The sequence below is a fragment of the Callorhinchus milii genome, unplaced genomic scaffold (assembly GCF_018977255.1).
Source record: "Callorhinchus milii isolate IMCB2004 unplaced genomic scaffold, IMCB_Cmil_1.0 Scaffold9, whole genome shotgun sequence".
NCBI lineage: Eukaryota > Metazoa > Chordata > Chondrichthyes > Chimaeriformes > Callorhinchidae > Callorhinchus > Callorhinchus milii.
In genome coordinates, this window is record NW_024704750.1 from 5,923,714 (window position 1) to 5,949,476 (window position 25,763).

At 36.7% G+C, this 25,763-nt stretch overlaps 1 protein-coding gene across 16 annotated transcripts in view; it reads left to right on the forward strand.

Annotated features, from left to right (window-relative positions):
* mark3a (MAP/microtubule affinity-regulating kinase 3a) overlaps nt 1-25,730 on the forward strand; it is a 47,053-nt gene extending 21,323 nt beyond the window's left edge. Inside the window, exons 6-20 of one of the 16 annotated variants that reach the window (XM_042337893.1) lie at nt 1,752-1,822; nt 3,573-3,629; nt 4,876-5,112; nt 5,405-5,524; nt 6,388-6,487; nt 7,145-7,257; nt 9,235-9,391; nt 9,868-10,079; nt 10,333-10,436; nt 10,882-11,064; nt 12,519-12,779; nt 14,406-14,432; nt 19,419-19,498; nt 22,934-22,978; nt 25,246-25,383. In XM_042337893.1, the coding sequence (XP_042193827.1) occupies nt 1,752-1,822; nt 3,573-3,629; nt 4,876-5,112; nt 5,405-5,524; nt 6,388-6,487; nt 7,145-7,257; nt 9,235-9,391; nt 9,868-10,079; nt 10,333-10,436; nt 10,882-11,064; nt 12,519-12,779; nt 14,406-14,432; nt 19,419-19,498; nt 22,934-22,978; nt 25,246-25,322 (1,844 nt within the window). In that variant the 3' untranslated portion in view covers nt 25,323-25,383. Of the gene's footprint in view, nt 1-1,751; nt 1,823-3,403; nt 3,474-3,572; nt 3,630-4,875; nt 5,113-5,404; nt 5,525-6,387; nt 6,488-7,144; nt 7,258-9,234; nt 9,392-9,867; nt 10,080-10,332; nt 10,437-10,881; nt 11,065-12,518; nt 12,780-14,405; nt 14,433-19,418; nt 19,499-22,933; nt 22,979-24,225; nt 24,231-25,245 lie in introns of those variants that run through there. The other 15 variants (XM_042337897.1, XM_042337895.1, XM_042337887.1 and 12 more) reach the window with 15 other exon arrangements.
* The last annotated feature ends 33 nt before the right edge of the window (nt 25,731-25,763 follow it).

Here is a 25,763-nt window from a genome sequence, read left to right on the forward strand (position 1 = left end):
GCAATTTGTTATCTGAATCCTTAGTCATGGGTAGAGTGAATGTTTCGATCAGACTGGAAATGCTGACTGTAACCAAAGGCTGACCTTGATCAGTTTGAATCACCCTAGCTGTACTCTGTGTTATGCATGCCCTTATTATTAGGGACATATTGCCTTAGGGATGTCTGTACCTATTTCAAATGTCAGTTCATTTTAACAAAATGGCTTCTATTTGTGTAAGGCAAACTGAGCCTTGTACGTAGTAAAGTTAATAAAATGCACAACCCTTTAATGTTGCATATCAATGAATAAGTTTGTATTGTCAGCGATGCTATCCTTCGGATGAGATGTTAAACCGAGGTTACGTGTGCCTGTTCAGGTGGACATTAAAGATCTCAAGGCATTATTCAAAAAGAAAAGGGAGATTCCCTGGTCCTGATCAATAATTCCCCTAAATAAAAATGCTAAATTGGTCACTCACTCCATGGCTGTGTGGGATATTGCTATACACAACTGACTGCCACGTTCACCCACAGAATACACTCGTCAATCAACTTTACAGTATATCCTGTAAAAAAAAACACTTTGAGATGTCTCAAAGACATAACAAGGCACTAGATCAAATGCAAGGATTATTACTATTTCAATATTCTTGCTCTTGCTTTTCTGTATAAACAATATCAAGATTATTTTGTCTCAAACTTTTTTAAAAAAAAACTGCTGCATACATTATTCAACAAGAATCCTACACAATAAATCCCTATATCCTTCTAAGATGATTTCCTGATCAGGGTAGTTTTTTTTGATGTGCTTAATGGCTACCTAAATGTATTAGATGTGAAGGATTTTGATTACCAAGATTGTATCGCAGAAAATGTAGACAGTGTTCATTCGATTGTACACAAACAAGAAGTGGTCAAATGAAAGAAATGGCGAGTCTGTAATTACAACCTTGTCATCTCACATCTTACATTTTTACTTTAAAAACATTACATCAGATACATAGTACAAAATAGCACATTTGCATCATTCATAATACTGTGACTTGAATAATATTTCAACAGATTTCAGTTCGACTTCACACATATCCTTCCTTTATCAAGCATTGGCTTCTTTCTCCAAAGCCTGCTTAGGACCAGTTGTGCCTTATTTTGTTTCTCAAGGAAACTTGCCATGATGCTGCCTTTAATTAGAATTTTCTTCTGCTTGCAAAATGCTGGGGGGTTTTTTTACGGCAAAGTAGCTGTGATGTCCCTGCTTTCTCTTGAATGCAGCACCACTCCCTCATTATTCACCAACTTCTTGCTGAAACACAACCTTTGTTGCAGTGACTTGCTGAGATGCTGGTGTTGAGAGGAATGTACCACAATGCTCTGATCTCATCAAGAGGTTAGTTGGATGGCAGGTATTTTGTTTCCTGCAGCAACACGTCATGGTGCTGTTTGGAAAAATCTGCAACAATGTTCCAATATATCATGGCAATTCAATCTTATTATTATTAATCTTTTCTTTCTCGCATTCTCAGTCAATAACGTAAAGTCTTGGACTGAATTCTATTTAAAATTTACCATTCTCACCCTGACTATGGCAGCATCATCTCCACGTCTGCAAATGTAAAGTTACGTTGCCCCTGTTTTGACGACCATTTGTTCCTTTTCCAAAAGAATGTGCTGATGGCATTCGTTCAACAGTAAACTATCAGAAAATTTACGTTTGTGAGATTAACAGTGGATATGGACGTGTTCACATCATTTGTTTTCAAATGTCCACAGGAGAGGTTTTTGACTACTTGGTTGCTCATGGAAGAATGAAGGAAAAAGAGGCCAGAGCTAAATTCAGACAGGTATGCACTTGCACAGCTTGTAACTATTGTTACAACATTGTTTTACAGTACTATAGTGACACAAATTTACGTCCATGAGATGTAGGGTGATTCTGGCAAATATGTAAATATGATATGAATAGAAAGAAGCCATAATTATGCTCTTAGCTTTTGATCTAGATTTCAGATTCTAGGTCACCAGCCTTGTTCTGAATGCACCTAAAATATGAGTGGTCTTACATCCAGCAAATTGCAGCACTTCTAAAGTTAGAACTGCAAAGACAAATCAAGTGTAGGCAGGAAACTGGTGGCGTATAACCTTTAATCTGACGTTTTTTATCTTATCAAGAAATAAATGCACTTCTAAGGTAGATGCTATTATTTAACTTTTCCTAACAATTGTGTAATTAAAGATTAACAGACTTGCAGAATAAGAAATGCGATTGTGTGGTTGGGTGTACCGTGCGTCCAAGTATAGCATGGGTCCTCAATACATTTTTACAGTACCCGCTAACAGTGCTAAACTAGGCATCTTATAAGATGTCAATTAGAATATAATATATAAAGTGTATGCAATTATGGTTGCAGCAACAAATCACTAAACTGTTAGTAGTGGCCTGATGGCCACTTTCTGTGCTGTAAAACATTTCTACATTTCAGTTTAATTCTTAAACCAAGTCTTCTTGAGCCGTAATCACTTTCATATGCCCTTTCTGAAGTATGTACTGATGCTGAGCCAATTCTCTTTCCCCTCTCCCATATTAATCTCCCATCTGCTTTGTGACTTCAAGTGGATGTGAAGAGACCCTATGTGAAAGTAATGTGGATTTTTCCTCCTGATTATCTGCCTTGAATTTCTTCCTTCTCCCATCCAAACTCACTCAAATTCTAATTAATTGGCTACGCCGTTTGTCTCCATAACAATCATTCCATTGATTAATTTTAAATAATTTCCTTCAGTAAGCACTTCAAGTATTTATTTCACATGAAAGGCACTGAAAATGTAAGGTGGTGATTTTAGTATAGCATTTGGCACCATTTAGTTGGCCACCGTACAGTGCAGCTTAAAGTTCACTTAACTTCGCACTCAAATCTTTCTGTGTACTATATGATTTCCTATCTACACACAGATTTATTTATTGCATTAAGTTTTATTACTCTAAATATTTACTTGAAACTTTGTTTCTGCCAAATGCAGTCTGTGTAGAGTTGTTCTTCGATTTTTGTGGATGCCAAGATTTCTCAATATCCTGTTTTCATCATATCCTGCATAGTTTTGTCTGTGACCTTTTTATCACCCCGCTGCAAATCCAAAATACATTTGAGCATTGGATAATTATGTAGGTCTAAAGCTCGCAAATTGGTGAATGATGTGATCTACCCTAGAAAATCAATAGCAGTATTTTTAACCTTGCCCTGAATTTGTTTTTGTTTGCTTCTCAGTACTTTCTTTTTGATAAATTGTTCTTTCAGTTGTGCTTCTTTTCAATTTTTTATTGCAGCCATTGGATTTGCAATCCAGGAAACTAATTTATAAGATTATTTGGTCTAAAGTTCAAAACTATGTACAGAAATGTGAATCTGCCAAAAAAATGTGATCAGTTTCAGAGAGACCAACGGGCATTGCAGAAGTAACTGAAAATTTACATGGAAATAATTGCATGAAATGAAGAGTGCACATGTTCTGAGCCACTTTTTCAAGTGAATTGGTTGGGGGGATCTTGCAAGATCTTCTTGCCTCAATCTTCTTAACCATTGTCTCCTTTAACAGATAGTATCTGCAGTACAGTACTGCCACCAAAAGCGTATTGTGCATAGAGATCTTAAGGTAGGTCTTTCAGACATGAGTAAACCGAATGAGTCCTTGTTTTCAATATGCTGTTAATTTCGGTACTTAATATAAAATGTAGTTTCTTCTGCAAAGTAAACCTTGTTAGTATTTTCATTTTTGGTGTGCACATTTCTACAAAATAATTTATCACATTCACCATTTTATATTCAACTTTTGATTTGAGATTTAAATTATTTTAGATAAGAATGACTTTGATTATATTAGGTCATTGCCAATTGATATCGTTTTTGAGCAATCCTGTTGGCATAACTGTTTTTCAGATGAGTGTTTTACTTGCATCTGCAAATAATAATTTAGAGACAATTGCACAGAGTGCTGGTTTTAATATTTCAAAGTCTGAAATTTAAAGCTGTTAGTTTGGTTCTCTTTTAAGTTGACATTACTTGTGGGAGGGATAGATAGTTTTGATTTAAACTCCCCAGAATTCCTTTTGGGGGAGGAAATTGCAGAAAATATTCTCTTCTTGGGAGGATTCTGTTTTGCACCTTCCTTGAGAGCCAATGTATTTTCTCTGCTAGAAAAGACCTCCTCAGGCAATTTATGCTAACTGGTTATTAATCCTTTAACCAATTGGCATTTGGCTGAACCGCACCAAGAGGTGATACGTTTTTTTGAGTTGTGTTCTAACCACAGATTGGCATCCGGCACCTGGAGGGATGCAATTGCCAGTTTATTGGTAGCCAAGTGGAGACCGACAAACTTAATGTTACAACTAAACCGATCTTTCTGGTAAGGAGTAGCCATAAGCACAAGCATATCCAAGTCCATTTTTTTGCACTAAATACAATCTTATTATAATGTGCTTCATTGCAACTCAGGTTCTCCTATAAGAAGCTTCCTGGTGGATCACAGATGTCTTCCTGTACTGAGCATGTGCAACCTAACCTGCTCATGACAATTGGTTTGGATGCATATCAAAGCAGTACCAACCTGACTGTGGTAGTTGGTTAGATTATGTTCTGTGAGATCAGCAGTTCTTTGTGTGAGTGCAGAGTGATGTCTTCAGTTGTAGTTAGAGATGTGATGATGCCAAAGGGCTGATTATTAATATTTGATTATTTATTATCCGCCTGGTTACCATGCGACTTCTGGGCACCCTGTGTTATAACAGGGATATTTTGTGTGTGGTTATTTTTTTATTCATTTAACATTTGTGGATTGAGCATTACACATGTGTTTATATATTTAAAATTAGAATATTTTTCCTTTTTTTAAAACCCAGGCTGAAAACCTATTGCTAGATGCTGATATGAATATTAAGATAGCAGATTTTGGCTTCAGCAATGAGTTTACAATTGGCAATAAACTGGATACATTTTGTGGGAGTCCTCCTTATGCTGCTCCAGAACTCTTCCAAGGGAAGAAATATGATGGTCCTGAAGTGGATGTTTGGAGTTTAGGCGTTATACTTTACACGTTAGTCAGTGGATCGTTGCCATTTGATGGCCAGAACTTGAAGGTAATTCATCGCTTTAATGTTTCAATTTCTGCCTCACAATGCAATAATCAATAAATGTTAAATAATGTTGATTGATTGCCCAGTTTGTAAGAAGTGGACAACCATAAAAACACAGAAAAGTCAGGAGTTTCCACTCTAGCTCTTAATCCTTGCTCGCGAGCACATGTAAAGATGTTGAACTCCTGCTCAGGTGTGATATTCCTGCAGGCCAGCAAAATTGTTGTTTCAACTCAATTGCATCTTAATTGGCTGGCGGCATTACAATATTAATCTTCTGAATTTTGTGTTAAAGGAACTAAGGGAAAGAGTGCTCCGAGGAAAATATCGGATTCCTTTTTATATGTCTACGGACTGTGAAAATCTCCTCAAACGATTTCTAGTGCTGAATCCATGCAAGAGAGGCACATTAGAAGTAAGACATTTGGATTAAAATCATAGATTCTTGATATCCCCAAAGAAGGCTTTCATATACTTTGATCCACCCAATTATATATGAAATCATCTTGTTACACAATAACTTGAAGTGTCGTGAGACACAAATATAACAAATGGTGCATTCCTGGTCAGTTCCACTGTTTAACCATTCTTGCTTAGTTTTGTTTCCTGCTGTCTTGGGTACCTCCCAATGATTAGGCCCATGACTCCTTTGGAAATGATGGGAACAAACTTTCCTATCACTAGACCATCCTATATTTTGAACATTGGTATGATGTGCCACAGGCCCATTTATATTTGGTTTATTTAATCATCTGCTTCAACTATAACATTAAAAATTAAGTCCAAAACCTTTGTGTTTAAAATGCCTTTGGCTGGATCTGGACTAAAATCAATTATTTTCATCAATATAGTGTTTCCTTTGTCATGTTTTTCTTCTGTACCAGCACAATGGAAGCTGGTATGATTCTGGTTGTTCTGACATTCTTAATGCAGCAATTTACAAAATGTGGCATTGATTGTGCATGGCAAACATCTGTAGTGGAATATCAAAGAGAATTATAAAGGGTTTCCCCAAAATTTAATTTCTTAAAGTGCATTAAATTATGTGACACTGAGCTGCGAGCAGGAAGGTTCCTAGATCAATCGCTATTCAAAATAGCCTGACACTCAGTATCCATGTTAATGATGAATAATGACCATATGGGGGGAAAGATGCTGACAATCAGAGGAAAATATGCAAAAGTGATCCAGGGTTGTCTCATTTTTCCCATTCCATGAGAACAATCTTTCTGTAGTTATTAAACTACAAGTTAATCGCTAATTCTTCTGTCGTGGCAGCAAATCATGAAGGATCGATGGATTAATGCAGGCCATGATGAAGATGAACTTAGACCCTTTCTGGAGCCAGAAATGGATATTTCAGATCCTAAGAGAATAGGTAAATGGGATTTGAAGATTGTCATTACTTTTTATTATTGTTTAGTAAGCTTTAGATATCTCAGGGCATAGCTACTTGTTAATAGCTATTTGTTAATAATAATAATAATAATCCTTGCATTTGATATAGCGCTTTTTGCGTCTTCTAGACATCTCAAAGCTCTTCACAGAATATACTGTAAAGTGAATTGACTGTATATTTGTGGGTGAACGTGGCAGCCAATTGCGCACAGCAATGTCCCACAAACAGTCGTAGATTGAAAATGACCAATTTATTATTGTTTTTTGTTTTGGAGGGATTATTATTGGTCATTGGATTGACCGTGTCTGTTTTAATTTCACATGCGCATTGTTGAGAGAAAGCACCTTCTTCTTTCAGACTATCCTTCAACCTCGGACCTTTTGGTGAAACTATTGTGCTGAACCGCATTCTGCTTTATACTATAAATGTGATGTGTGTGAATCTACATCCTGCTCATAATGGAGCAGTTTCTGGAAGGACCAGTGTATGGATTTCAGTGGGAATTCATAGATTTGTAGAGAGGAAATTTGTGGATTAGCTACTTTTTAGATTTGTGTTTGGAGAAAGATGGTTTGAAATAGTAATTACTCTAGGTTTTAGAGCACTGCGTTTGAAAACTTGTTGTTCATGTTGCAGAAATAATGGTTGGAATGGGTTACACTCATGAGGAAATCCAGGAGTCCCTTGCAAAAATGAAATATGATGAAATTACAGCGGCATATTTGCTGTTGGGTAGAAAGTCCCATGAGGTAAGAATGAAAGTAACAGTTAAAAGTATTTTTTCTTGCAATACAATTTGCATTGTTTATGTAGCTTTCCATTGTGGTTATCCACATTTTTAGTCTGCTTCTGAGGGCAGGCAAATATAGATCTTAAGTCTTTCACTAGGCTGGAGACACCAGGTACTACTGCCATATAAGATCCCTTACAGGGATTCACTTGGCAGTTCTTCATTCACCTTTGTTTATATTGGGAGCTACGTGCGTGAGAGATTGATCCCATGGTACTTAATGTGAGAGCACTAATGCTTACAGCCACTATACTGCCTTTACTCGAATTCAAGATCCTCATCCTCACCTACAAGGCCATTCACGGCCTTGCTCCCTCCTACCTCTCCGACCTACTATCCCCCTACATACCTGCCCGTATCCTCCGTTCCTCTGGCTCCGGTCTGCTCCACATCCCCCGCCTCAACCGCCCTACCATCGGTGGCCGGGCCTTCAACCTTTCAGCCCCCAGGCTCTGGAACTCTATCCCCCAGTGCCTTCGCCGCCTCCTCCCTTTCCTCCTTCAAGGCCGGTCTCAAGACTTTTCTCTTTGACCGTGCCTTCAGCTCCCCTCTCAACTCTCTACCCCCTCCTCGCTCCCTCCCTTCCCTCACCCTGACCATTTCCCCCCTGCTCAGGTCCTGACCCAACTGTACAGCGCCTTGGGACGTCCTCCCGACGTGAAAGGCGCTCAATAAATGGAATCTTGTTGTTGTTGTTTCAGAATCACCTTATCCAGTTCATTAATTTTTCATGAAACACTTAACCATTAGACCGCTTAAGATAATTTTTCTTAGAGTAAAGTGTCTATCTCAATGATGCTTTGGTCTAATTGGAAGCATTCTTACCTAACGCTTTATTTTCATATTTTAATGAATAATCATTTGTTAATACTATTTCAAGATGACAGAACTATATCTGGTAGAGGTAGTAGTTTATTTAAAATACTGCTACCTCCATTTTACATAGAAGTGATAAGTGGAGTGAAACTTTCCTTGATTTATTTTGATCCTCAGATTTTTATCATTAGCAATGATTCTTCCCCATTGCTTTCTAGGAATTTGTAGAAGTAAGATTTAAACACTGATTCAAATGATGCAAACGCTTCTGTTGCTCTTTCTGATACCAAGTTTGCATTATTCTGTAGGTTGAATCCTTATTTGTTTCAAATATCTTCTATCTTGAATCGAAGAGTTCCCAAGTAACTAATGATAGAATAGTTGCATTGGAAAATTCACTTCCTAATCCTTGTTCAGAATGAGCCCTTAAAAAAGTTCCTTTATTGCTTGGGCACGTATATTTTCAATTCAATATGCTGTTTATCTGTGGCTCAACTTTCTCCCTGAACATTCAGTATTGGACTGTTGACAGATGCTGTTTGGAGCCAGTTCTGGCTTGGAATAGAACTAAATGTCAATACTACAGGGATTGAATTTAGTTTTTCTCAACTGATGCAACTGAATTTGATCTCCTGTGTCAGTTGCTATAAGAGAACCCAGTGACAACTCAATATAAGTAGATTTAAAGATGTTGTTTTGTCATATTAAGAAACTCCATGAAGGCAGTACTTGGGATAGGTGGAACTGAAAGTATTTGATACACAATGTTTTGTTTAAAAGAAAGGAATAACTTTGCGACTTAGGCTAAATTCATAGTTACTGTTCTATCATCAAGGAAATCCTTTACTTAACAGTCTTTACGGTTATGTGAAAATAAGTCATATTTAGATGGTAATTAATATTTGATCCTTGTAAAATATTTTTAAATATTTCTAACTACTGCTCTTGAATATTAGAGATATCGTACCTGAATAGTTACAATGTTCAGAGATGGTTACCCTAAGTGAGTAGCAATGTAGATTTATTTGAACAAAACTGAGCAGAAAATTCAAAACACTGTTTTTAATGCATTGATTTTATACTTTCATTTTTAAACTAACTTGCTTCATTACCCTCTTAGTTGGAAGTCAGTGATTCAAGCTCCAGCAGTAACCTTTCCTTAGCTAAGATTAGGCCAAGCAGCGATCTCAACAATAGCAGTGGACAATCTCCTTCCCACCACAAGGTCCAAAGAAGCATATCAGCTAATCAAAAGCAACGTCGATATAGTGACCATGGTGAGTACATCAAATTAGCTATAATTAATATTTCAACAAAGCTTGTTTTTTTAAGAACTTAAGTTCATATTAGACTTTAGATTTAATACAAAGTATGACGCGTGTAGCATGTAACTGAAAGGACAGTTGGAAAGATAGAACTTGATGTATGCTTTAAAGATGTGGAGGGAAACTGTGAGGTGGAAGGAGGTCCAGAGAGTGAATAGCTGATGGTGAAGCAGAAGCTGATGGTGTGAGGACATGAAGCAGGCATCTGTTAGCTGAGGGCAAGGAATGACCAGATCTATAGGTTATAGAGGTTGAAAAGCCGAGGATTTTAAGTTGGGGTTAGGAACTCGAACTGCTGGAGTTTGGGGAGCCAGTGGGACCGAATGAGGATGAAGTTGATTAGATTCAAGCAAAATCCTTGACTTATAACTGAATATAAATTGTGATTTCTAATAAATTATAAAACATTTTTCTTTTTTAAAAAAAAGCTGGACCCACTATTCCATCAGTGGTGTCCTATCCAAAGAGAAGCCAAACAAGTACTGCGGATAGTGACTTAAAAGAAGAGGGTCACTCGAGGAAGACCGTCACCACGGCTGGAGGGCGGGGCATTGCTCCTCCCAGCCCCATGTTGGGAAATGCTAATAACCCAAACAAAGCAGAGATTCCTGACCGGAAAAAGAGCTCTGTTGTACCCAGTGTAAGTACTCAGTGCAACCCTACATTTACATGTAATGCACATTATTAGATGAGCTTTCTAAACATTAGTAATGGTTTTATGACTACAGCAAACTTTCCTTTTAAGGGAAACGTTTTAAGATGTCAGATCCTCTTAGCAGAAGGAAAAATGAGTGGGTGGAAAGAGGCTTAAGTGGACTGGGCTGGTGAAGTTACAAAAGCATCTCTTAAGGAGTTTCAAGAAATGAACATTTCCTTTATGTACTTGCCTTTAGAACAATGCGGTGTCTGGAGGAATGACACGAAGGAACACATATGTCTGTAGTGAAAGAACAAATGCAGACAGGCATTCAGTATTACAGAATGGGAAGGAGAACAGGTAATTGATTACACTGTCCAAACTTCATGTTGCAAAGTGTCGCTATCCATTCTCTTATAACAGTTCGTCTGAACCCGTAAAAATTCAGACCAGTCTGTTGAGTTGCCGACAGCTAAAGTAGAACATTTCATATGCACCTCACAGGAAAAAATGCATCTATATATCCCTTACAATAAAGCTTTTTACTTTATTAACTTTTACACCCGAAATTGACCTATTCATAGTACTGATATTATAGCATGTTTTGCTGATGCTTTGCTGGTTTTTAAGCTGCTTTTTTTTCTTCTGTCTTCACTCTTGTGTTTTAATTTAAAGGGGAAAATTCACAGCTAACTTCTTTTAGTGGCATGGTGTTTACTCTTTTTAATTTGCACTTTTTGAACGGTGTGCTCCATTATGTTCTTCTGTCTGCTTCTGCCTCTACTCGAACCATATTCCATCGCAGCCTGACAGAAATGTCTGCTTGTGCGACTAGTTCTGCATATGTATCTGCATCTACATCCGCTTCTACCACCTCTTCCACTTCCACCCGACTGCGACATCAGAAGTCGATGTCCATGTCGGCTGCAGGGTACACTGCCAAGATGATGCCTCCAATAGACAGTGAAGCAGATAACATCCGGCCTAAGTAAGCAAACGGAGGAGAAACTCATTAAATTTACCTGTCTTTTCATTTTTCATGTACAGTAGAGCCGATTATCCACACTAATTGGGTCTGGCCCTATCTTGCGCAAGCTGACGGTGCAGATAATTGGACATAATGCAAATTGGGGACAGTGCTAACTAAAATATTGTAACACTGTGTCAGATCTTCACTCTTACTCAAATGTTTTCTTTCAGGCTTCCTTTCACTCGCTCTGAATATCTGAGTCTGTGTCTCTCCCTCTCTCTCTCTCTCACTCTGACCTACTCTATCTCTATGCATATCTCTTACTCTGATACTAATCCAATACTGCACAAAAGTTGTACCGTAAACACCTTTACACTACCAGATAGAAAATTCTATTGCACTCATGTGAAGTTCCACACAAGGTTACTAGGAAGACCATTTACTTGCTCAGAGTGACTTAATCTTGTCCTTAATAAACATGCATGCAAATTTGTGTATATTCCCAATTTATTTTGGTGGTATCTCGCAGGCTTATTGATTTAGAGTCCAGAGCAGATGCACATGCGGATAACCGGCATTCTACTGTATGTGATTGCATCTGTGTAAGTGGTTGCACGTATTTAGCAGCAAGCTAGTTTCAAAGGCCACATTTGCCCAGTGCTGAAGATTTTGTCTTAAAACTGCACCCTTTACATAACCAACATCATTTGCAATGAAAGGCAATGTTAACATCAACAATTTGTTTTTAATTAAATAAATTGAATTTGGAAAGTAATAATGACACAAACTGAATTCATTTTGTGGTGGAAAATAGTAATCTGATATTAATATTAGCAGTGCATCAAAACAATGATTTATCTCTTATTACTCCACCTGGAAGAAGCATCCATGATAAAGATTAGTTTTCAATTGTGAACTGTTCACACAGGTTTCACTGCAACACTAATGTCAATTTTCTCCAGATTCATTTTACGTCTAGATGTGGCTTTTGTAAGTATAATTTGACGAGTGCAAATTAAATTGTTAAACTAACCCCTCCAGTAAATTCCTCTGATGTATGTTGCACTGCAGAAAAAAATGTCCTCATTGCTTAATTGAGCTCAGTTTGTGTTTTTATGCTCGGATTTTACATTCGTCTTGTTTCTGCAATTCTAAATTTCACATTCAAATAAAATATTTACACATTAGTACTATCACTTTAGCCCTTTATTAATATTTGCAACTTAAGCCAAAATTAATGTCATGCTTCTGTCTTTACCAAATTATTGAAAATGTATCATGGAAGTTGGTTTAATACATTTTCTAATGTGTACCTATTTTTGACAGTGTTTGTTAGAAATTAGCTGTAGAGAAGTAGAAATGCAAAGAGCAGTTAAAGTCCTTAGTATTTTGCATAATATTTCAGCTTTCCAAATTATAATCGTAATTACTTAGCTAATTATTACAGTTGTTAAACATGTGTTTCCTTGTAGCACTGCTCCAGGTCAGAGGACTCCCGTGACCTCTACCCACAGTATTAGCAGTGCCACTACCCCTGACCGTATGCGTTTCCCCAGAGGGACTGCAAGCCGTAGCACTTTCCATGGCGGACAGCTCCGGGAACGGCGCAATGCTACATATAATGGACCGCCTGCATCTCCTACGTTATCTCATGACGCTACTCCTTTGTCTCAGACGCGAAGTAGGGGGTCTACAAATCTCTTTAGTAAATTGACTTCAAAACTCACAAGAAGGTATGTGTGCATGCACGGTTTTGTATAAAAGCAGAAAATGACCTTAAGTGTTATGAAGCAAAATTGGAATAACATTGGTTAAAAGTTTGTGATGGAGCTTGCAAAAAATACTTAATGGACATCCATTCTCGTGTCTCACCTTTGACTGAGGTTAAACCAAGGCCCTGTCTGCCATCTTCAATATTTCCAGTGGAATTATTAGATCCAGTGGCACTATTTCGAAGAGCAAGATGTCCTCGCCAATATTTATCCATCATCCAGTTTCACTAAAATATGGCAATAATATTGGTAATATGGCCAATTTTTATCTCGTTTGTCGAGCTGTTATCTTTGTCTACAAAACCATTACTCTGCTTATAACAAATGCATTGAGTGAAGCACTTGTGATTTGGCACTGCATGAAATGAGAGTATTTATCTTCATACTCTTACATTGAAGTTTTAGCTCCCAGCGTTGATTTCAACGTGACTGTCTGGAAGCCATCATTTTTGCTGAATCAATTGCTCCATAAAATTGACCATTAGCCATAAATTGTCCAGGTTCCTTTGATGTAAATGGCTATCTAATTGAGTTGCAGCACTCTATAGAACCAGAGGGCCATATTTGAATTCTAAGCGTTGTTGTATAAAATTACTACATTACTATATTGTTTCCTAATGGGTTGAATTAGTGATTGCATTATGTATTTTTTAAGCTCTACGTAGTGTGAATTGCAAGCTTTTTATTTTTCAAACTCCATTTTGACTTATAGTTGCTCAGTCATTGTTTAAAGAGAGTTTTAAATTGGANTTTTTTGCTCTGCTAAGTGAATTACAGCTCATTGTTTCTATTAATTGTCTAAAACCGTGATAATTGATAGTCTCCCACTAAATCATTTTAACCTTTGAGATTACAGCAAATAATTATCTGTGTATGTGCAGAGATAGATATCTGTACAGATACGTTCTCATAATCTCATTGAAGCATTTTGAACTTCACCACAAGTGATGTTTTCCAGTTATCTGGGAATTTAGTTATTGTTTGCAATCATTGCACTGTAATAACATGATTTGGTGAAAAATGCAGTGTTTCAAGAGGATGTTTTACATGAATGTGTCTTTTGGTGTAATTTCAGGCATTCTGTTTTTTGGTACAAGTTGAGGCATTCTGATGATTGTAAAATAACAATTTTCAGTGGCTGTTTAAGTTATGCACATGATCTTCAACTGCATATATTGTATATTTAGCAGTACTTGGTCTACTGCATTATAAATGACCCTAGATACTAGACCCTCTGAAGATCACTGCATCTTTCACCTATCGACAATGACTGCCAAAATAATGTATGATCATTTTAAACTGGGTTGCTTATGGAGGCTGAAGAAATGTATCTAAAGCTGGATGGAGCTAGTCCTGACTGGTCTGTTGGGGGCAGCTATACATTTCTAGATGACTGGAATCTAAATTTCAATCGTAGCTGGCCTTTATGTGTAATGACGTGTTGCTATCCTCCCATCACACCATCTTTCCCACCACTGTTGTTTGATTTGCGCATCAAACAAGCAGCATTTTTCGCACAGCGTATGTTTAGGTTTGCTTTCTATTTTTATTTCTTTGCTTCTCATTGGTGTCTTTTTTTAAATTTAGAAACATGTCTTTCAGGTTTTCCAAAAGGTAGGAATTAAAATCTAATTGGTTTGTCTGCAATATCACCAGAAACTTGTTTAGTGGGCTTTGTAACCGGGTGACTTCCTAATTATAAAGAAAGAAGTTGCTATCACTTGCTTATTTAGTGAGACTGTATACCGTTAAACCATTCATCTCCGGTGATTATGGCACTGTAATGTAGTTCTAGTAATACTTACAGCTGTGCATGCTCATCCACTCACTGTTGATTGGAATTCACAATTAACTGAAGATTGGAACAATTTTGATTTAATACTAATGCACCAAGCATGAGTGGGGTTTATGTTAACATTTTCTTAGTATTGAGTTCATTAAACAAGCACAGAATTTGGATCTATAATGTACTTACTTTATTTGTGTTTTCTGAAAGGAGACGGAAGCTGCCATTATGTACAGGGGCAAATTTGACTTCAACTAATGTGCATCATTTAGAGTTCAGGCAGCAGACCAAAATATTCCATAATATTTTTGACTTCCAAGTACTTCTTTTAGAGTGGAAACTTGCCGTATATTATGAAAGGCTGCACTACGGTAGAAAGAATGTTTTCCCTTTTGTGGAAAGCAGTGCTTGATAACACATGAGTGAGCTTTCTGCAGTTTGGTGAAAGTGCACATTCTTAATGTGGCTTACTGAAATCTTTTTATGTGTATTGAAAGATTTATAGGTTGGAAATTTAAACCCCTCAGTAGTCAATTAGGTAGCGTTGTCTGAGGGGAGAAAAGGCTGGCGTTACAACTCAACACTTGACGCATTGCCATATGAGAATATGTCTAGGATTTAAAAGTAAAATATATTAGCTCCTGGATTTGTGGTTTAATCTATGTAGGTACATAGATTTTAAAAAAATGGTCATTATACCTTTTTCCAAAAAAAAATGCAGCTTTGTTGCTATCACCTTCCCTAGGGTATCATTGTCCTGATTGTGTCAGAAGGATGATGTGGTTCCACTGGGCTGCATTTAATGGATTTTTTCCCCTGAAAAATGGGCTTTTACATTCTGCACTGCAGTAGACTTGCTGTAAATAGGAAGTGGAGCATCAAAAGATTGAGTTGATGCACTGTCCTACAGTTGAATCTCATAAGAGATAATTGGTATACATTTGCTGACTCAAATCTGATGTTTTGCATCACGTAGCTATGCAATTTTATCTGGGGTGCAGGATAAATCAGAAGAATCTTTTCACATTTTTATTATAAGAGCTTAAGGGAGCATTTAACTCATGCATCCAGCAGGAAGAGCAGTGCAAAAGTTAAGGAAGGTGCAGACAATGGGATATTCCTTCCTTACTTGTGCTGGTTTCCCTCTGGGCTGGCATTTGCACATGTATGGCTTTCAGCACAGAAAGTGTATGTCAATGACAGGACTGACTCTGTATGTATATGATGTTGCATATCCTACGAGTATAACGTCATTGGTAACCACATGTACTATCTTTGCCGGATAAGTGACAGATATCAATAAAATAAACTTTTAGTTGAGCCAGAGGGTGGTACGAGATTGTCAGATTCCTTCACCTTTGTCCCATTCCCTCCTCTTCCCTCGGACTATTTTGCTGTCCAGTTCTGTGCAGATTCCAGCATGGTAATACTGGTGAATTTTGCAAACTACACCCAGCATACATGGATTTCGTCGAGTTCACGATGGGCTGGATTGTACATTGTTCACAAAAGAACAAATTTGATGGTCTGATTGGCCCTCGTCTCATTCCATGCTTTTCATATTTACTCAAGACAGCCGTTCAGCTTGACAGCTCCCACTGCTATTTTCAGCAATTTATTAGAAAATTCTGTTTCTTTCGATTGCATAATAAGAATACAGGGCAACTTAAGTGCCTCACAGGAATGCAAGCCTGCAGGATGGAACGTTAGGCAAGTTTCCTTACTCCACACGCCTCTGTTGACCTAGCAGTAAGTAAGAACCTGGTTGTTAGTTGATTGGCGGATGGCTTTTCTGGGGTTGGTAATCCCTTCAAAAATAAATAAATAATAATTTGGTCACTCAGTCCACAACTGTTGGTGGGATACTGCTATGCGCAATTAGCTGCCGCGTTTCGTCCATCAATTCAATTTTCGGTATATTCTGTGATTCACTTTGAGACATCTCGAAGACATGATAAGACGCTATATCAATGCAAGAATTATTATTATTACCCGGATCGCCTTTGGCTGGTGGTTACCAGAAGTACAGTGCAGGAAACCAGCCACCTGCTGTGTCAACACTCATGATCACTTCTATTGATCAATTCCCCAATAAAATGGTTGTATCTAATTTGCCAGGTTGGTGCACACAGCAGACGTATCCTCACTGTAAAGGACATCGATAGCAACTTAACAATCCCATTGTAATGTGTGTGTTTTGTGGAGATTTTAAACACTGCTTTATAACCTTCACCTTGTACTATAGTGAGCAGATATTTATAGCTGGTAAACTTGGAATTCAGTTGTAAACGAAATGTACCCTTGTGGTTGTATGGCTGTTAGTGGTGCTCTGAAGCATAAATGGTTTCAAACCGGATACAAGGATTAGGATTGCATCAGTAGCTTGGGAAGGATGCTTGTACTGCAGCACGTTTATTTTTAGCCCTGTCCTATCTTTTTTGTTGAGTGCATGTTCAGAAGATTCTATAATTTTATTCCCTCCCCACAAACTTTTTTCATCCATTTCTTCCCCTCCCCCCAACCTATTCAGTGTGTAATAATGTATAAAATGTCCAGATAAGAGGAGGGATTTACAGACCAGTCAGAGCTACATTTCAGAACATTTTGATTTTAAGAGAACAGTGACTTTTTGAAGGGGGAATTTTGTCTAAAGATTTTCTGATACTTGTAGACTCATTGATCACTGCAAAGCATTTCGTTATCACTGACCAAAGGAAAGTAGTAATATCTTCTTGATGAAGCAAGATCAGTAATTTTTTAACAACTATTAAATATTTCAGTTTTTGAGGTTTTGCATTTCTACATTAACAAAATCCTAAATAGAAAACTGGTGAGCATTACTAAAAAATATCCCTGTATATACAAACACTTGCTCAAGTTGCTTCATTCAGGTGTGCTTGCAAGTTTTAATAATTTTACTTCATTTATTTTATAAACAAAGATTGAAGATTACTGTGAAAAAAGAACAGAGGAATGATTTAGAGCAGAAAGCTCCATTTTTTTGCGTGGGGGGAGGTGGGGTGGCGGGTGGGACCTGAGGATCACCAGCATGTTTATAATGGATTGAATGACCATCAGTGTTGTAAACTTTCTATGATCTATTTAGTGCAGTTTTGAGTTTTTTACATCTGAAATGTGCTTTACGTTTTGAAAATATCTGCTCCACCTGTTCTGTCCCTAATGAAATTGTTCACTCTCGCTCCTAATGTAAGGAATGTAATTTATTTAAATGTGCTGAATTTTGATGCTCTGAATATTAAACTTTTAGTCCCTCAAAAGTATTTTTGCTTTTGAAATGAATAATTAAACTAGTCTATTTAAAGAAACTTGAGTGGTCGCTTCAGAAATTGGTAACAAAATAAACATATTCTGTTGGTTGATTCATTTTACAACAGTGCTCCTATAATACCTTGATGTAGAATAGTTTTGAATTTTTGATTCTTTTTGAAGGTCAACTAAGTTTCATTCCAAATTTTTAATTCTGTAATGTACGATTATTGGTAGCACAGCTTTTAATTAAGATTAAAGTTACCACAGTTGGGTTTGCAGGTGACCAGAGATTTGGATAAATAAAAAAAAATTGAGCTAATTTCCTGACTAAATTTGGCAATCTGACACCAGCTAGAAGTATGATTTATGTGGAGCCATACAGAATGGTTTTCAGAGGCTATAGTTCAGGGGCATTGTTGGAGCAATGTTGAGGAGAGAACTAGATTCCACAGCCGTTTATGTTATACCGGGACAGTAATTGTTAGATGCCAGCAGTCGAAAATTTCTCAATGCTGACGTCTTTAAGCATAAAATTCTCCTCCCATTTAAAATCAGGTTATTATCGGATTGCTGAATGTAAATGCAAAATGCATCTTGTGCCCCTAGAAACCTGATAGACAAATTCCACCAATTCCTAAATCTACTTGCCTGATCAATTTAGTTTTTTTTCCTTCCTGGATACTAATGTAAATCGCTCTAATATGCTGCTCAGTGTGACGGTAATTGCCATCTTCAGATCTCCGTCTGTATGAAATCCTGGTTAAAGACCCTGTTCTGTGATTTTTAGATATCAATAGCATTTCACACTCATTTAATTGGTAACCTTTTTAGATTTATCCTAGTATGTTTTTCCTCGTGAATTTCCTCCCACCATCTTTGAAGGTTTTAACTTTTAACAGTTTTGTCATTTATGTCTGAGCATATAAGCACAGCTTCTAATGTGGAACACCAGGAGTGAGCATAGGGTTCCCATTAGGAACAGGATTCATGGCCTTTTTTTGTTTTCTCCTCTTTCCCAACCCCTCAAAACTAGTTAACTGTAGTAACTATATTGTTAGTTCAGTTGAGGTTAGCTAACTCAGTGGATTTTAGGGTTGGCACCTACGACTCTTTGGCTCAGCAGTACACTGAATGGTGCTTTTAAATGCAGTTTATGTCAATAGAAACACTAGGCTTCTCTGCTGTAGCTACCTTGACCAAAAAGAAAATTGTCTGTAGGCTCCCCTAATGGCTCAGGTGTAAAGTCACTATCTAAAATGAAACTGTGCCATAAAGACCAGAATGGTGCCAAGTTTGATTCCCATTTTGTCAAATAACCTGAACTCGGTTGGAGGAGACATCAGGGGCACTATACAATTGCCCTCAATGTTATCATGCTAGAGAGGGAGAAACCTAATCAGCTATGCTTCAGCTTTGGTCAGTGATGAGGATTAATAAACTTTTTGTTTAAGGTGGGACCATCCAGCACATGATGTGCGGATTTTTTTGCCAGAATAATAATCTGTGTGTATAGTTTAATTCTCCAACATTTTTCCTCTTCTTAGGGTCAGTATTGACCCATCAAAACAGCAGACTTCGAACAAATCAGTGCCTGCCAATACTCCACAAGGATCAAAGACTGTTAGTAAGTCTTCAGCCTCTAAATCTTTCCTCCTCTTGACATTTATTTTTTTTCCTTACGCACTTGCCAACCCTGTATGTTTAGAATTCCTCTTCTCTTTCAGATTTGAGATCAAAAGGAGTTTTCTACTGTCAATATAAAATAAGTACAATATTAAGTTAAAATTGATTTCTAAAAGTTGCAGCATAAATGATTTGTAATGTATGCAGAATTGTTTTTACAGTGCTAAGAAATCAATATGAAGTGTTAAATTACTCTTAATACCAGTCAATACCAGCAGATAAATATAAATTCCCATCTTAGACCTATTCTTAAAAGAATATTTAATGCATCTATATTATCTGACCAGGATGTACTATTTATAGTGTCAGCTGTACCATTTCCTGCTGTGGAGAAAGGCCATCTTACTTCCCAGCAAATTGCTTTTCAGTGCATTTTAAAGATCTTGACTAAGTTCAATGCCATGACTGATGTATACAATTTCAATGTAGGTTATAAACATTTGTGACAAAATACTTGTGTAATTGTGTGTCTTAAGGCACAGGTCATAGAAAGCAGTAAATTGTTTGTTGCAATTAAGCATTACATATTTTTATACCACTGAAGCATTGAAGTGTGAAGTACCCACTGAAATGAACATTGCAGAATCATATAAAATGAAGCTTTATTGTGCTTCAAGTAAAATCTACAAGTCGGGATGCTGTGGATCTAGATTCTGACAATCTCCTTAGTCGTTTCTGATTTCTTCCTTATCGTTCTTTTGGCGTCTATTGTATTAAGTAGGCAAACTAGTAAATGACTGGCAATCAAATTCACAGAAGTATTGGATATTAAAAGGACAGCTTCAGAATTTGATGTCCTGAAAATGATAACCAAATGGATACTATCTTTGACAGTTAATGTATTACTATGTTGCATACAGGTTTTAACTAACAACAGATTTGTTACAGCCTTGAGTGATATCTACATATGCTATGGCCATGGGAGATGCACGTAATTCCAGTTCATTAGGTGACCTGGCACACTGCAGAAGAATGCAGGAGAACATGGAAATCTAGTATATAGGCAGATATGTGGCAAATTGCACAGCATAAAGTTGTGGTAGTACATTTTGTCAATACCCATGTAGCATGGATCTAAATGGTAACCTGTTTCAAGGGATGGGGTAATCGTGATCTGGGCGTTGGCATGACATGTACAGGTCTTTAAAAGCAGGATTGCAGGTGTCTGGAAGATGTGGATATAGAATAAAATAAATCATAGTCTAATGATGTCCTGATAATTTAGTGATGAAAGGCACAGGAGGTGTGGCTTTGATACCATTTCCTTGCCTTTTCTGAATACACTTTTTACATGCAGTCCATATAGATTATAGGGTTGCAGATTCACATCCTGAGTTTGTTGAATTTGCAGTTGAGCTCAGTTTAAAAAAAAGAGGAAATCAGCCAAAATACCCATTACTGATTAGTATCCAGAAATCCCTTCTGGAAGATTGTGTGTACACATGCTCTCTTGAGAGGATAGAATTGGTGATGGCCCCCGTGGCTGAATAGGCTGCTGGTATTCGTCAAGAATGCAGTTTGGGTGAGGTACCTGAGGGTTAATGTTAAACATACTCCAGAAGAAGGATGAAGGATTCAAAAGAGTATGAGAGAAGATGAAAAAAAAAGTGTATTCCACTTAATATGTTTAAGAAAAAACTTGAATCATTTTAAAAGAAATCACTGCATTTATGACTGCATATTCTATCTTTAAAATCTCCAGCAAACCAAAATTATTGTCGTCTGTCCCTTCCTGATAGTTATAGGGTCAGAGGTGTTCAAGAACTGATTGATGTCTATCTGTCATTATTTTCTGATTTGACGATGTTTACCCTTTAGTCACCACTAGGTGTCTTTAAAGCACCAAAAACGCCAGCATAGGATAGTTGTGGTTTAATTCAGAATATGTTTGTTTGCCAAGAATTGTTCTGCTTACATCATGACTTCTGTAACTACAAATGTTGGTATTGTACACCTTTTATGACCTGCTACAGTATTAGTCAGCAATTTGATCAAACTGGATCAAATTGACAAAAATGCTTACTTTGGATAGAAATATTAAATGTAAATTATCTAAAAAAATGAGATGAAACTTTTAGGTTTGGTTCAGGATTTTGATGAAGGGTTATTTTGGATTGTTAGTGTTCTGGATTGGATATTGACACAGAAATTGATTGATTTCTGTATTGAGGCTTGTATTTATCTGAATAACTATATTTGCTAAGCAGCAACTTGTTGTACAGCAAATACAGGGTTGGGGAATGTAGGAAGATGGAAAATAAAGTGTTTCAGTCACAAATCAAATTTGAAAATCCTTACTATATTTGGTAAAAGTTTGAAAATTTATTTCAAAAATCTTGTTTGTGGTTGTCTAATTTAGATTTTTTATTATGGAGTTGGCTACAATGTTGAGCAGAGCATCACTTAATATAATTTTTTTCATAATAATAATAATCATTGGTTACAGCACAGAAATAGTTCGTCCATTGGTCCATCAAATTTTCCACTTGCCTTTTTTCTCACACAGACTACCGCTCTTGCTTGCTCCCCATACCTTTTACTTTTCCTCTTTTTCAAGCATTTGTAAAATTCCTTTTTTTAAACTCTTGTCTGATTTAAAATGTTAGCGGTTAAAAATCAAAAGCCACAGAAATACACAAATTTAAGCATTTGTTGCAAAAATAGATTATTGCTTTGAAATTTTAAATTATTCCATGAATATCAGCCCCTGGGTAACTGGCTGGGAGGGGAGGTAAAACACTTGTCCAGTACAAGAAACTTGGAATTTGTTTTAGTTTCATTCACCCAGTATTTGTGCTTTACTGTTCACTCAAATAAATGTTCAAGTAAATAAATGTTTCATTATTTTGTGTATGTATATATATATACAATATGTGTATATATGTATTATGTAATATATATATATATGGGTCCCCTTTAAATGTATAATTCACAACATATTTGTTAATATACTTGAAAGTTACAGAGTTAGTTTACTTTCTGAAGCCCCAACTTCAACTTTACGAGAGCCAATGCAGCCTCTTACCTGAATGATGTGAATGAAGTACAAACATATTTGCTTCGGAAAGGTTGTTAATTGATCTTAAGCAAATTGCTGATCTTCTTCCAATAATTACAGTTTTACTCATTAGTGAACTCTTCTGTGATATAACTGAATAAATTTGATTAACACAAGATATTCTGATAATTATGTTTTGTTTTGGGTATAGGTCAATAAAAAGGATTTTCTATCAATCACATTAAAATTCATGTCTCCTGTCTGCATCACCCATGCATTTCTTCTGTAGTATCTTGCTATACCACATCCCCATTAACAAAAGCGTAAGAATTCTCTTCTTTCTTTACTCACTTGTGCTTTCGGACTGTTTTCATTGAGGGTCCCAACTGAACCTGAGAGAAACGGGAGATTTGAGGGCTCAAGGTGAGAATAAATATGTTTAATCAATGTACTTTGGTCGAACCAATTGTTTGCCTGCATCCCAAAAGGGACCTATTAGTTCCAGTTGGGAAATGTGGTTATAAATGTATTTTCACAGGACAGTGCAAACTCTCTGACAACTGAGTCCAGTGTTTGAACATAGGCGGGTGCTAGGTTGCTCAATATGCAAAATTTAAGGCTTAAATTCTTTTTATCTAATAATTTATCTAATTGTATAATCTATGCTAATTGTGTTGATTGAAACAAAATAGTATGTTATAAATAGTTGGTTAAAAGGTGCCTTTTTTATCTAATAATATTTTCAGGTTTGCAAATTTGTATTTTTTTTTCTCCTGAGAGTACAAATTGTATATAGAAAAGCACTATTGTGACTACAAATTAATTTGGAGTAAATCAATCACTAAGGTATTCATCAAATTTATGAATAAGTGGTGTAAAAGGGACTGTTGGGCGAAGACTGAAGGGTATTGGGTAACAATAGGATTCTGTGTTCTATTTCTGAAACCTTGTTTAGCAGTCATGCAATGTTAGAATAAATCTTGTACTGCCAGCCTCAAATCTTTCCCTCTACAGCTTTGCCAGTGTTTCTATTCTTTTTATATAAATTCACTTCAGTAGTTAAGTGTACAGAAATATATTGTACACTCAAAGTAGATTTTGATCTAGCCATTCCTGCTAAAAAAAATAAAATGCATTTCAGTTGAAGATGTTATAGACTTTATAAGTGTACCCTCTCCTTGTTAATCTAGGACAGTCCAACTGAAAATTGGGGCATAGAATAGAGGCCTGTGTGGTGCAGTGTGTAACACACTGTGCTTTTGTATCTTAGACCTGGATTTGAATTCAACCCAAATTGATTGGATGAAAGTTTCCTCCACCTGCAGGCTTCAACCGTCCTTTAACATTTAATTAACATCAACCGACTTTAACATTACGTACAGCTCAGAAGGCTGTCGGCAGAAGCATAAAAGGAGGAACACATTGCCACAAATGACTAATGAATCAGTTGCAGCCTTTAAATTTAAATTAGTTGAAAAACTTGGAAGATATAAAAAGGGCAAACAGCAGCGATATGGGTACAATGTGTACCTGGGTACACAGGTACAATGGACCAAATGGTCACTTTCTGTGCCAATTATGATTCATAATCTAGTTCCCATAGGGCACAAAATTACCCTATTTGCTAATAATTTTACTTAGAAAAATGTCTGGTCCGAAAAGTAGGAAAGCACTAGTCCAGCAGATTTGGGGATGATTTTTATTAAAAACAAATTGAGGCAGAATAATTAGTTCTGCTCTAGCTGTCTGAGTGCTTGATGTGGACACTAGGTGCTGAAATGGGAGCTCATTTCCACTTTATTTGCTTTGAGCAAAAAAAAGGTGGAAGTTTGGGGTACAAAATATCACCTTTGTAGCAAATTAGTTTGAAGCACAAGATGGATATGCAGTTTTTGGAAGATTTTGCTTTACAAAACAAGTCTAACCTATTTATTTTACATCGGCTGAAATAACGAACTTTATTGGCACTTGGAGATTAACACAACTGCTTCACTGTAAATCTAAATGGCCTGTGAACACCAGTGCTTTTGCTTGTGATGGCATCTTGTGTGTGGTGATGACTCCAGAGCTCCACCCTGTGGCTTCAGAAAATGTACTGAATGAACACCATCTCATCATCCCAAGATTTCTTTGTGCACTTTCCATTAAATATTTTAATTGATTTTTTAAATGAATTATCTTTAAAGATGTAATTGTTAAACCTTAAGTGTTGCACTGAGCTTGTGCAAAGATGTGTGTACATTCTAAATGTTATTCTAGATCTAGATGAAAATATCATCCACAAATAATATTGCAAATCAAGCTGATTAACAGATACAATTTGGGATATATTAAATATAATAATAAAAGAATCCAAAGATTATTTTTGTTTCATGGAAATTTGATTTCTTGTGGATGTGTTTTTGTTTGAATTTTCTGTCTGGTTAAAATTTTTAATCTCAAATCTTACAGTATCGAACTTGAACTTAATATCATTTAATTGGCAGATGACTGAATTGTAAAAATTGAGGGTAGAAGTCAATAGAATTGATTGTGGGAGTAATAATAATAATCCTTGCATTTGATTAGCGACTTATCACGTCTTTGAGACGTCTCAAAAGCGCTTCACAGAATATACTGTAAAGTGAATTGTATATAAGTGTGCCTTGCTCGTGCATTTTAACCTTGTGTTCCCTGATTGTTTTCTGTAGTCGCAATGTATCTGGGGATCAAAAAGACGAGATCAAGGAAGCAAAGCCCCGCTCGCTCAGGTTTACCTGGAGTATGAAAACCACAAGTTCCATGGATCCCAACGACATGATGAGGGAGATCCGCAAAGTTCTCGACGCCAATAATTGTGATTATGAACAACGTGAGCGTTTCTTGCTCTTCTGCGTGCATGGCGATGGTCATGCAGAAAACCTGGTCCAGTGGGAAATGGAGGTCTGCAAACTGCCGAGACTGTCACTTAACGGAGTTCGTTTTAAGCGAATATCAGGAACATCCATAGCTTTCAAAAACATTGCTTCTAAAATTGCCAATGAATTAAGGCTGTAAAATATGGTTAAGCTTTAATTTCTTAAATAGCATTTCATGAGTTTTTTTCCTGAACATCGGCAGAAATTTATTGAAGAAAATGTATAGGATAAAGCTTATGCAATAAATTCTGCTCCTTCAGATCATGATATTATAAAAATGGAAATTCTCAAGCTGCTTTGGGGGGGAGGGG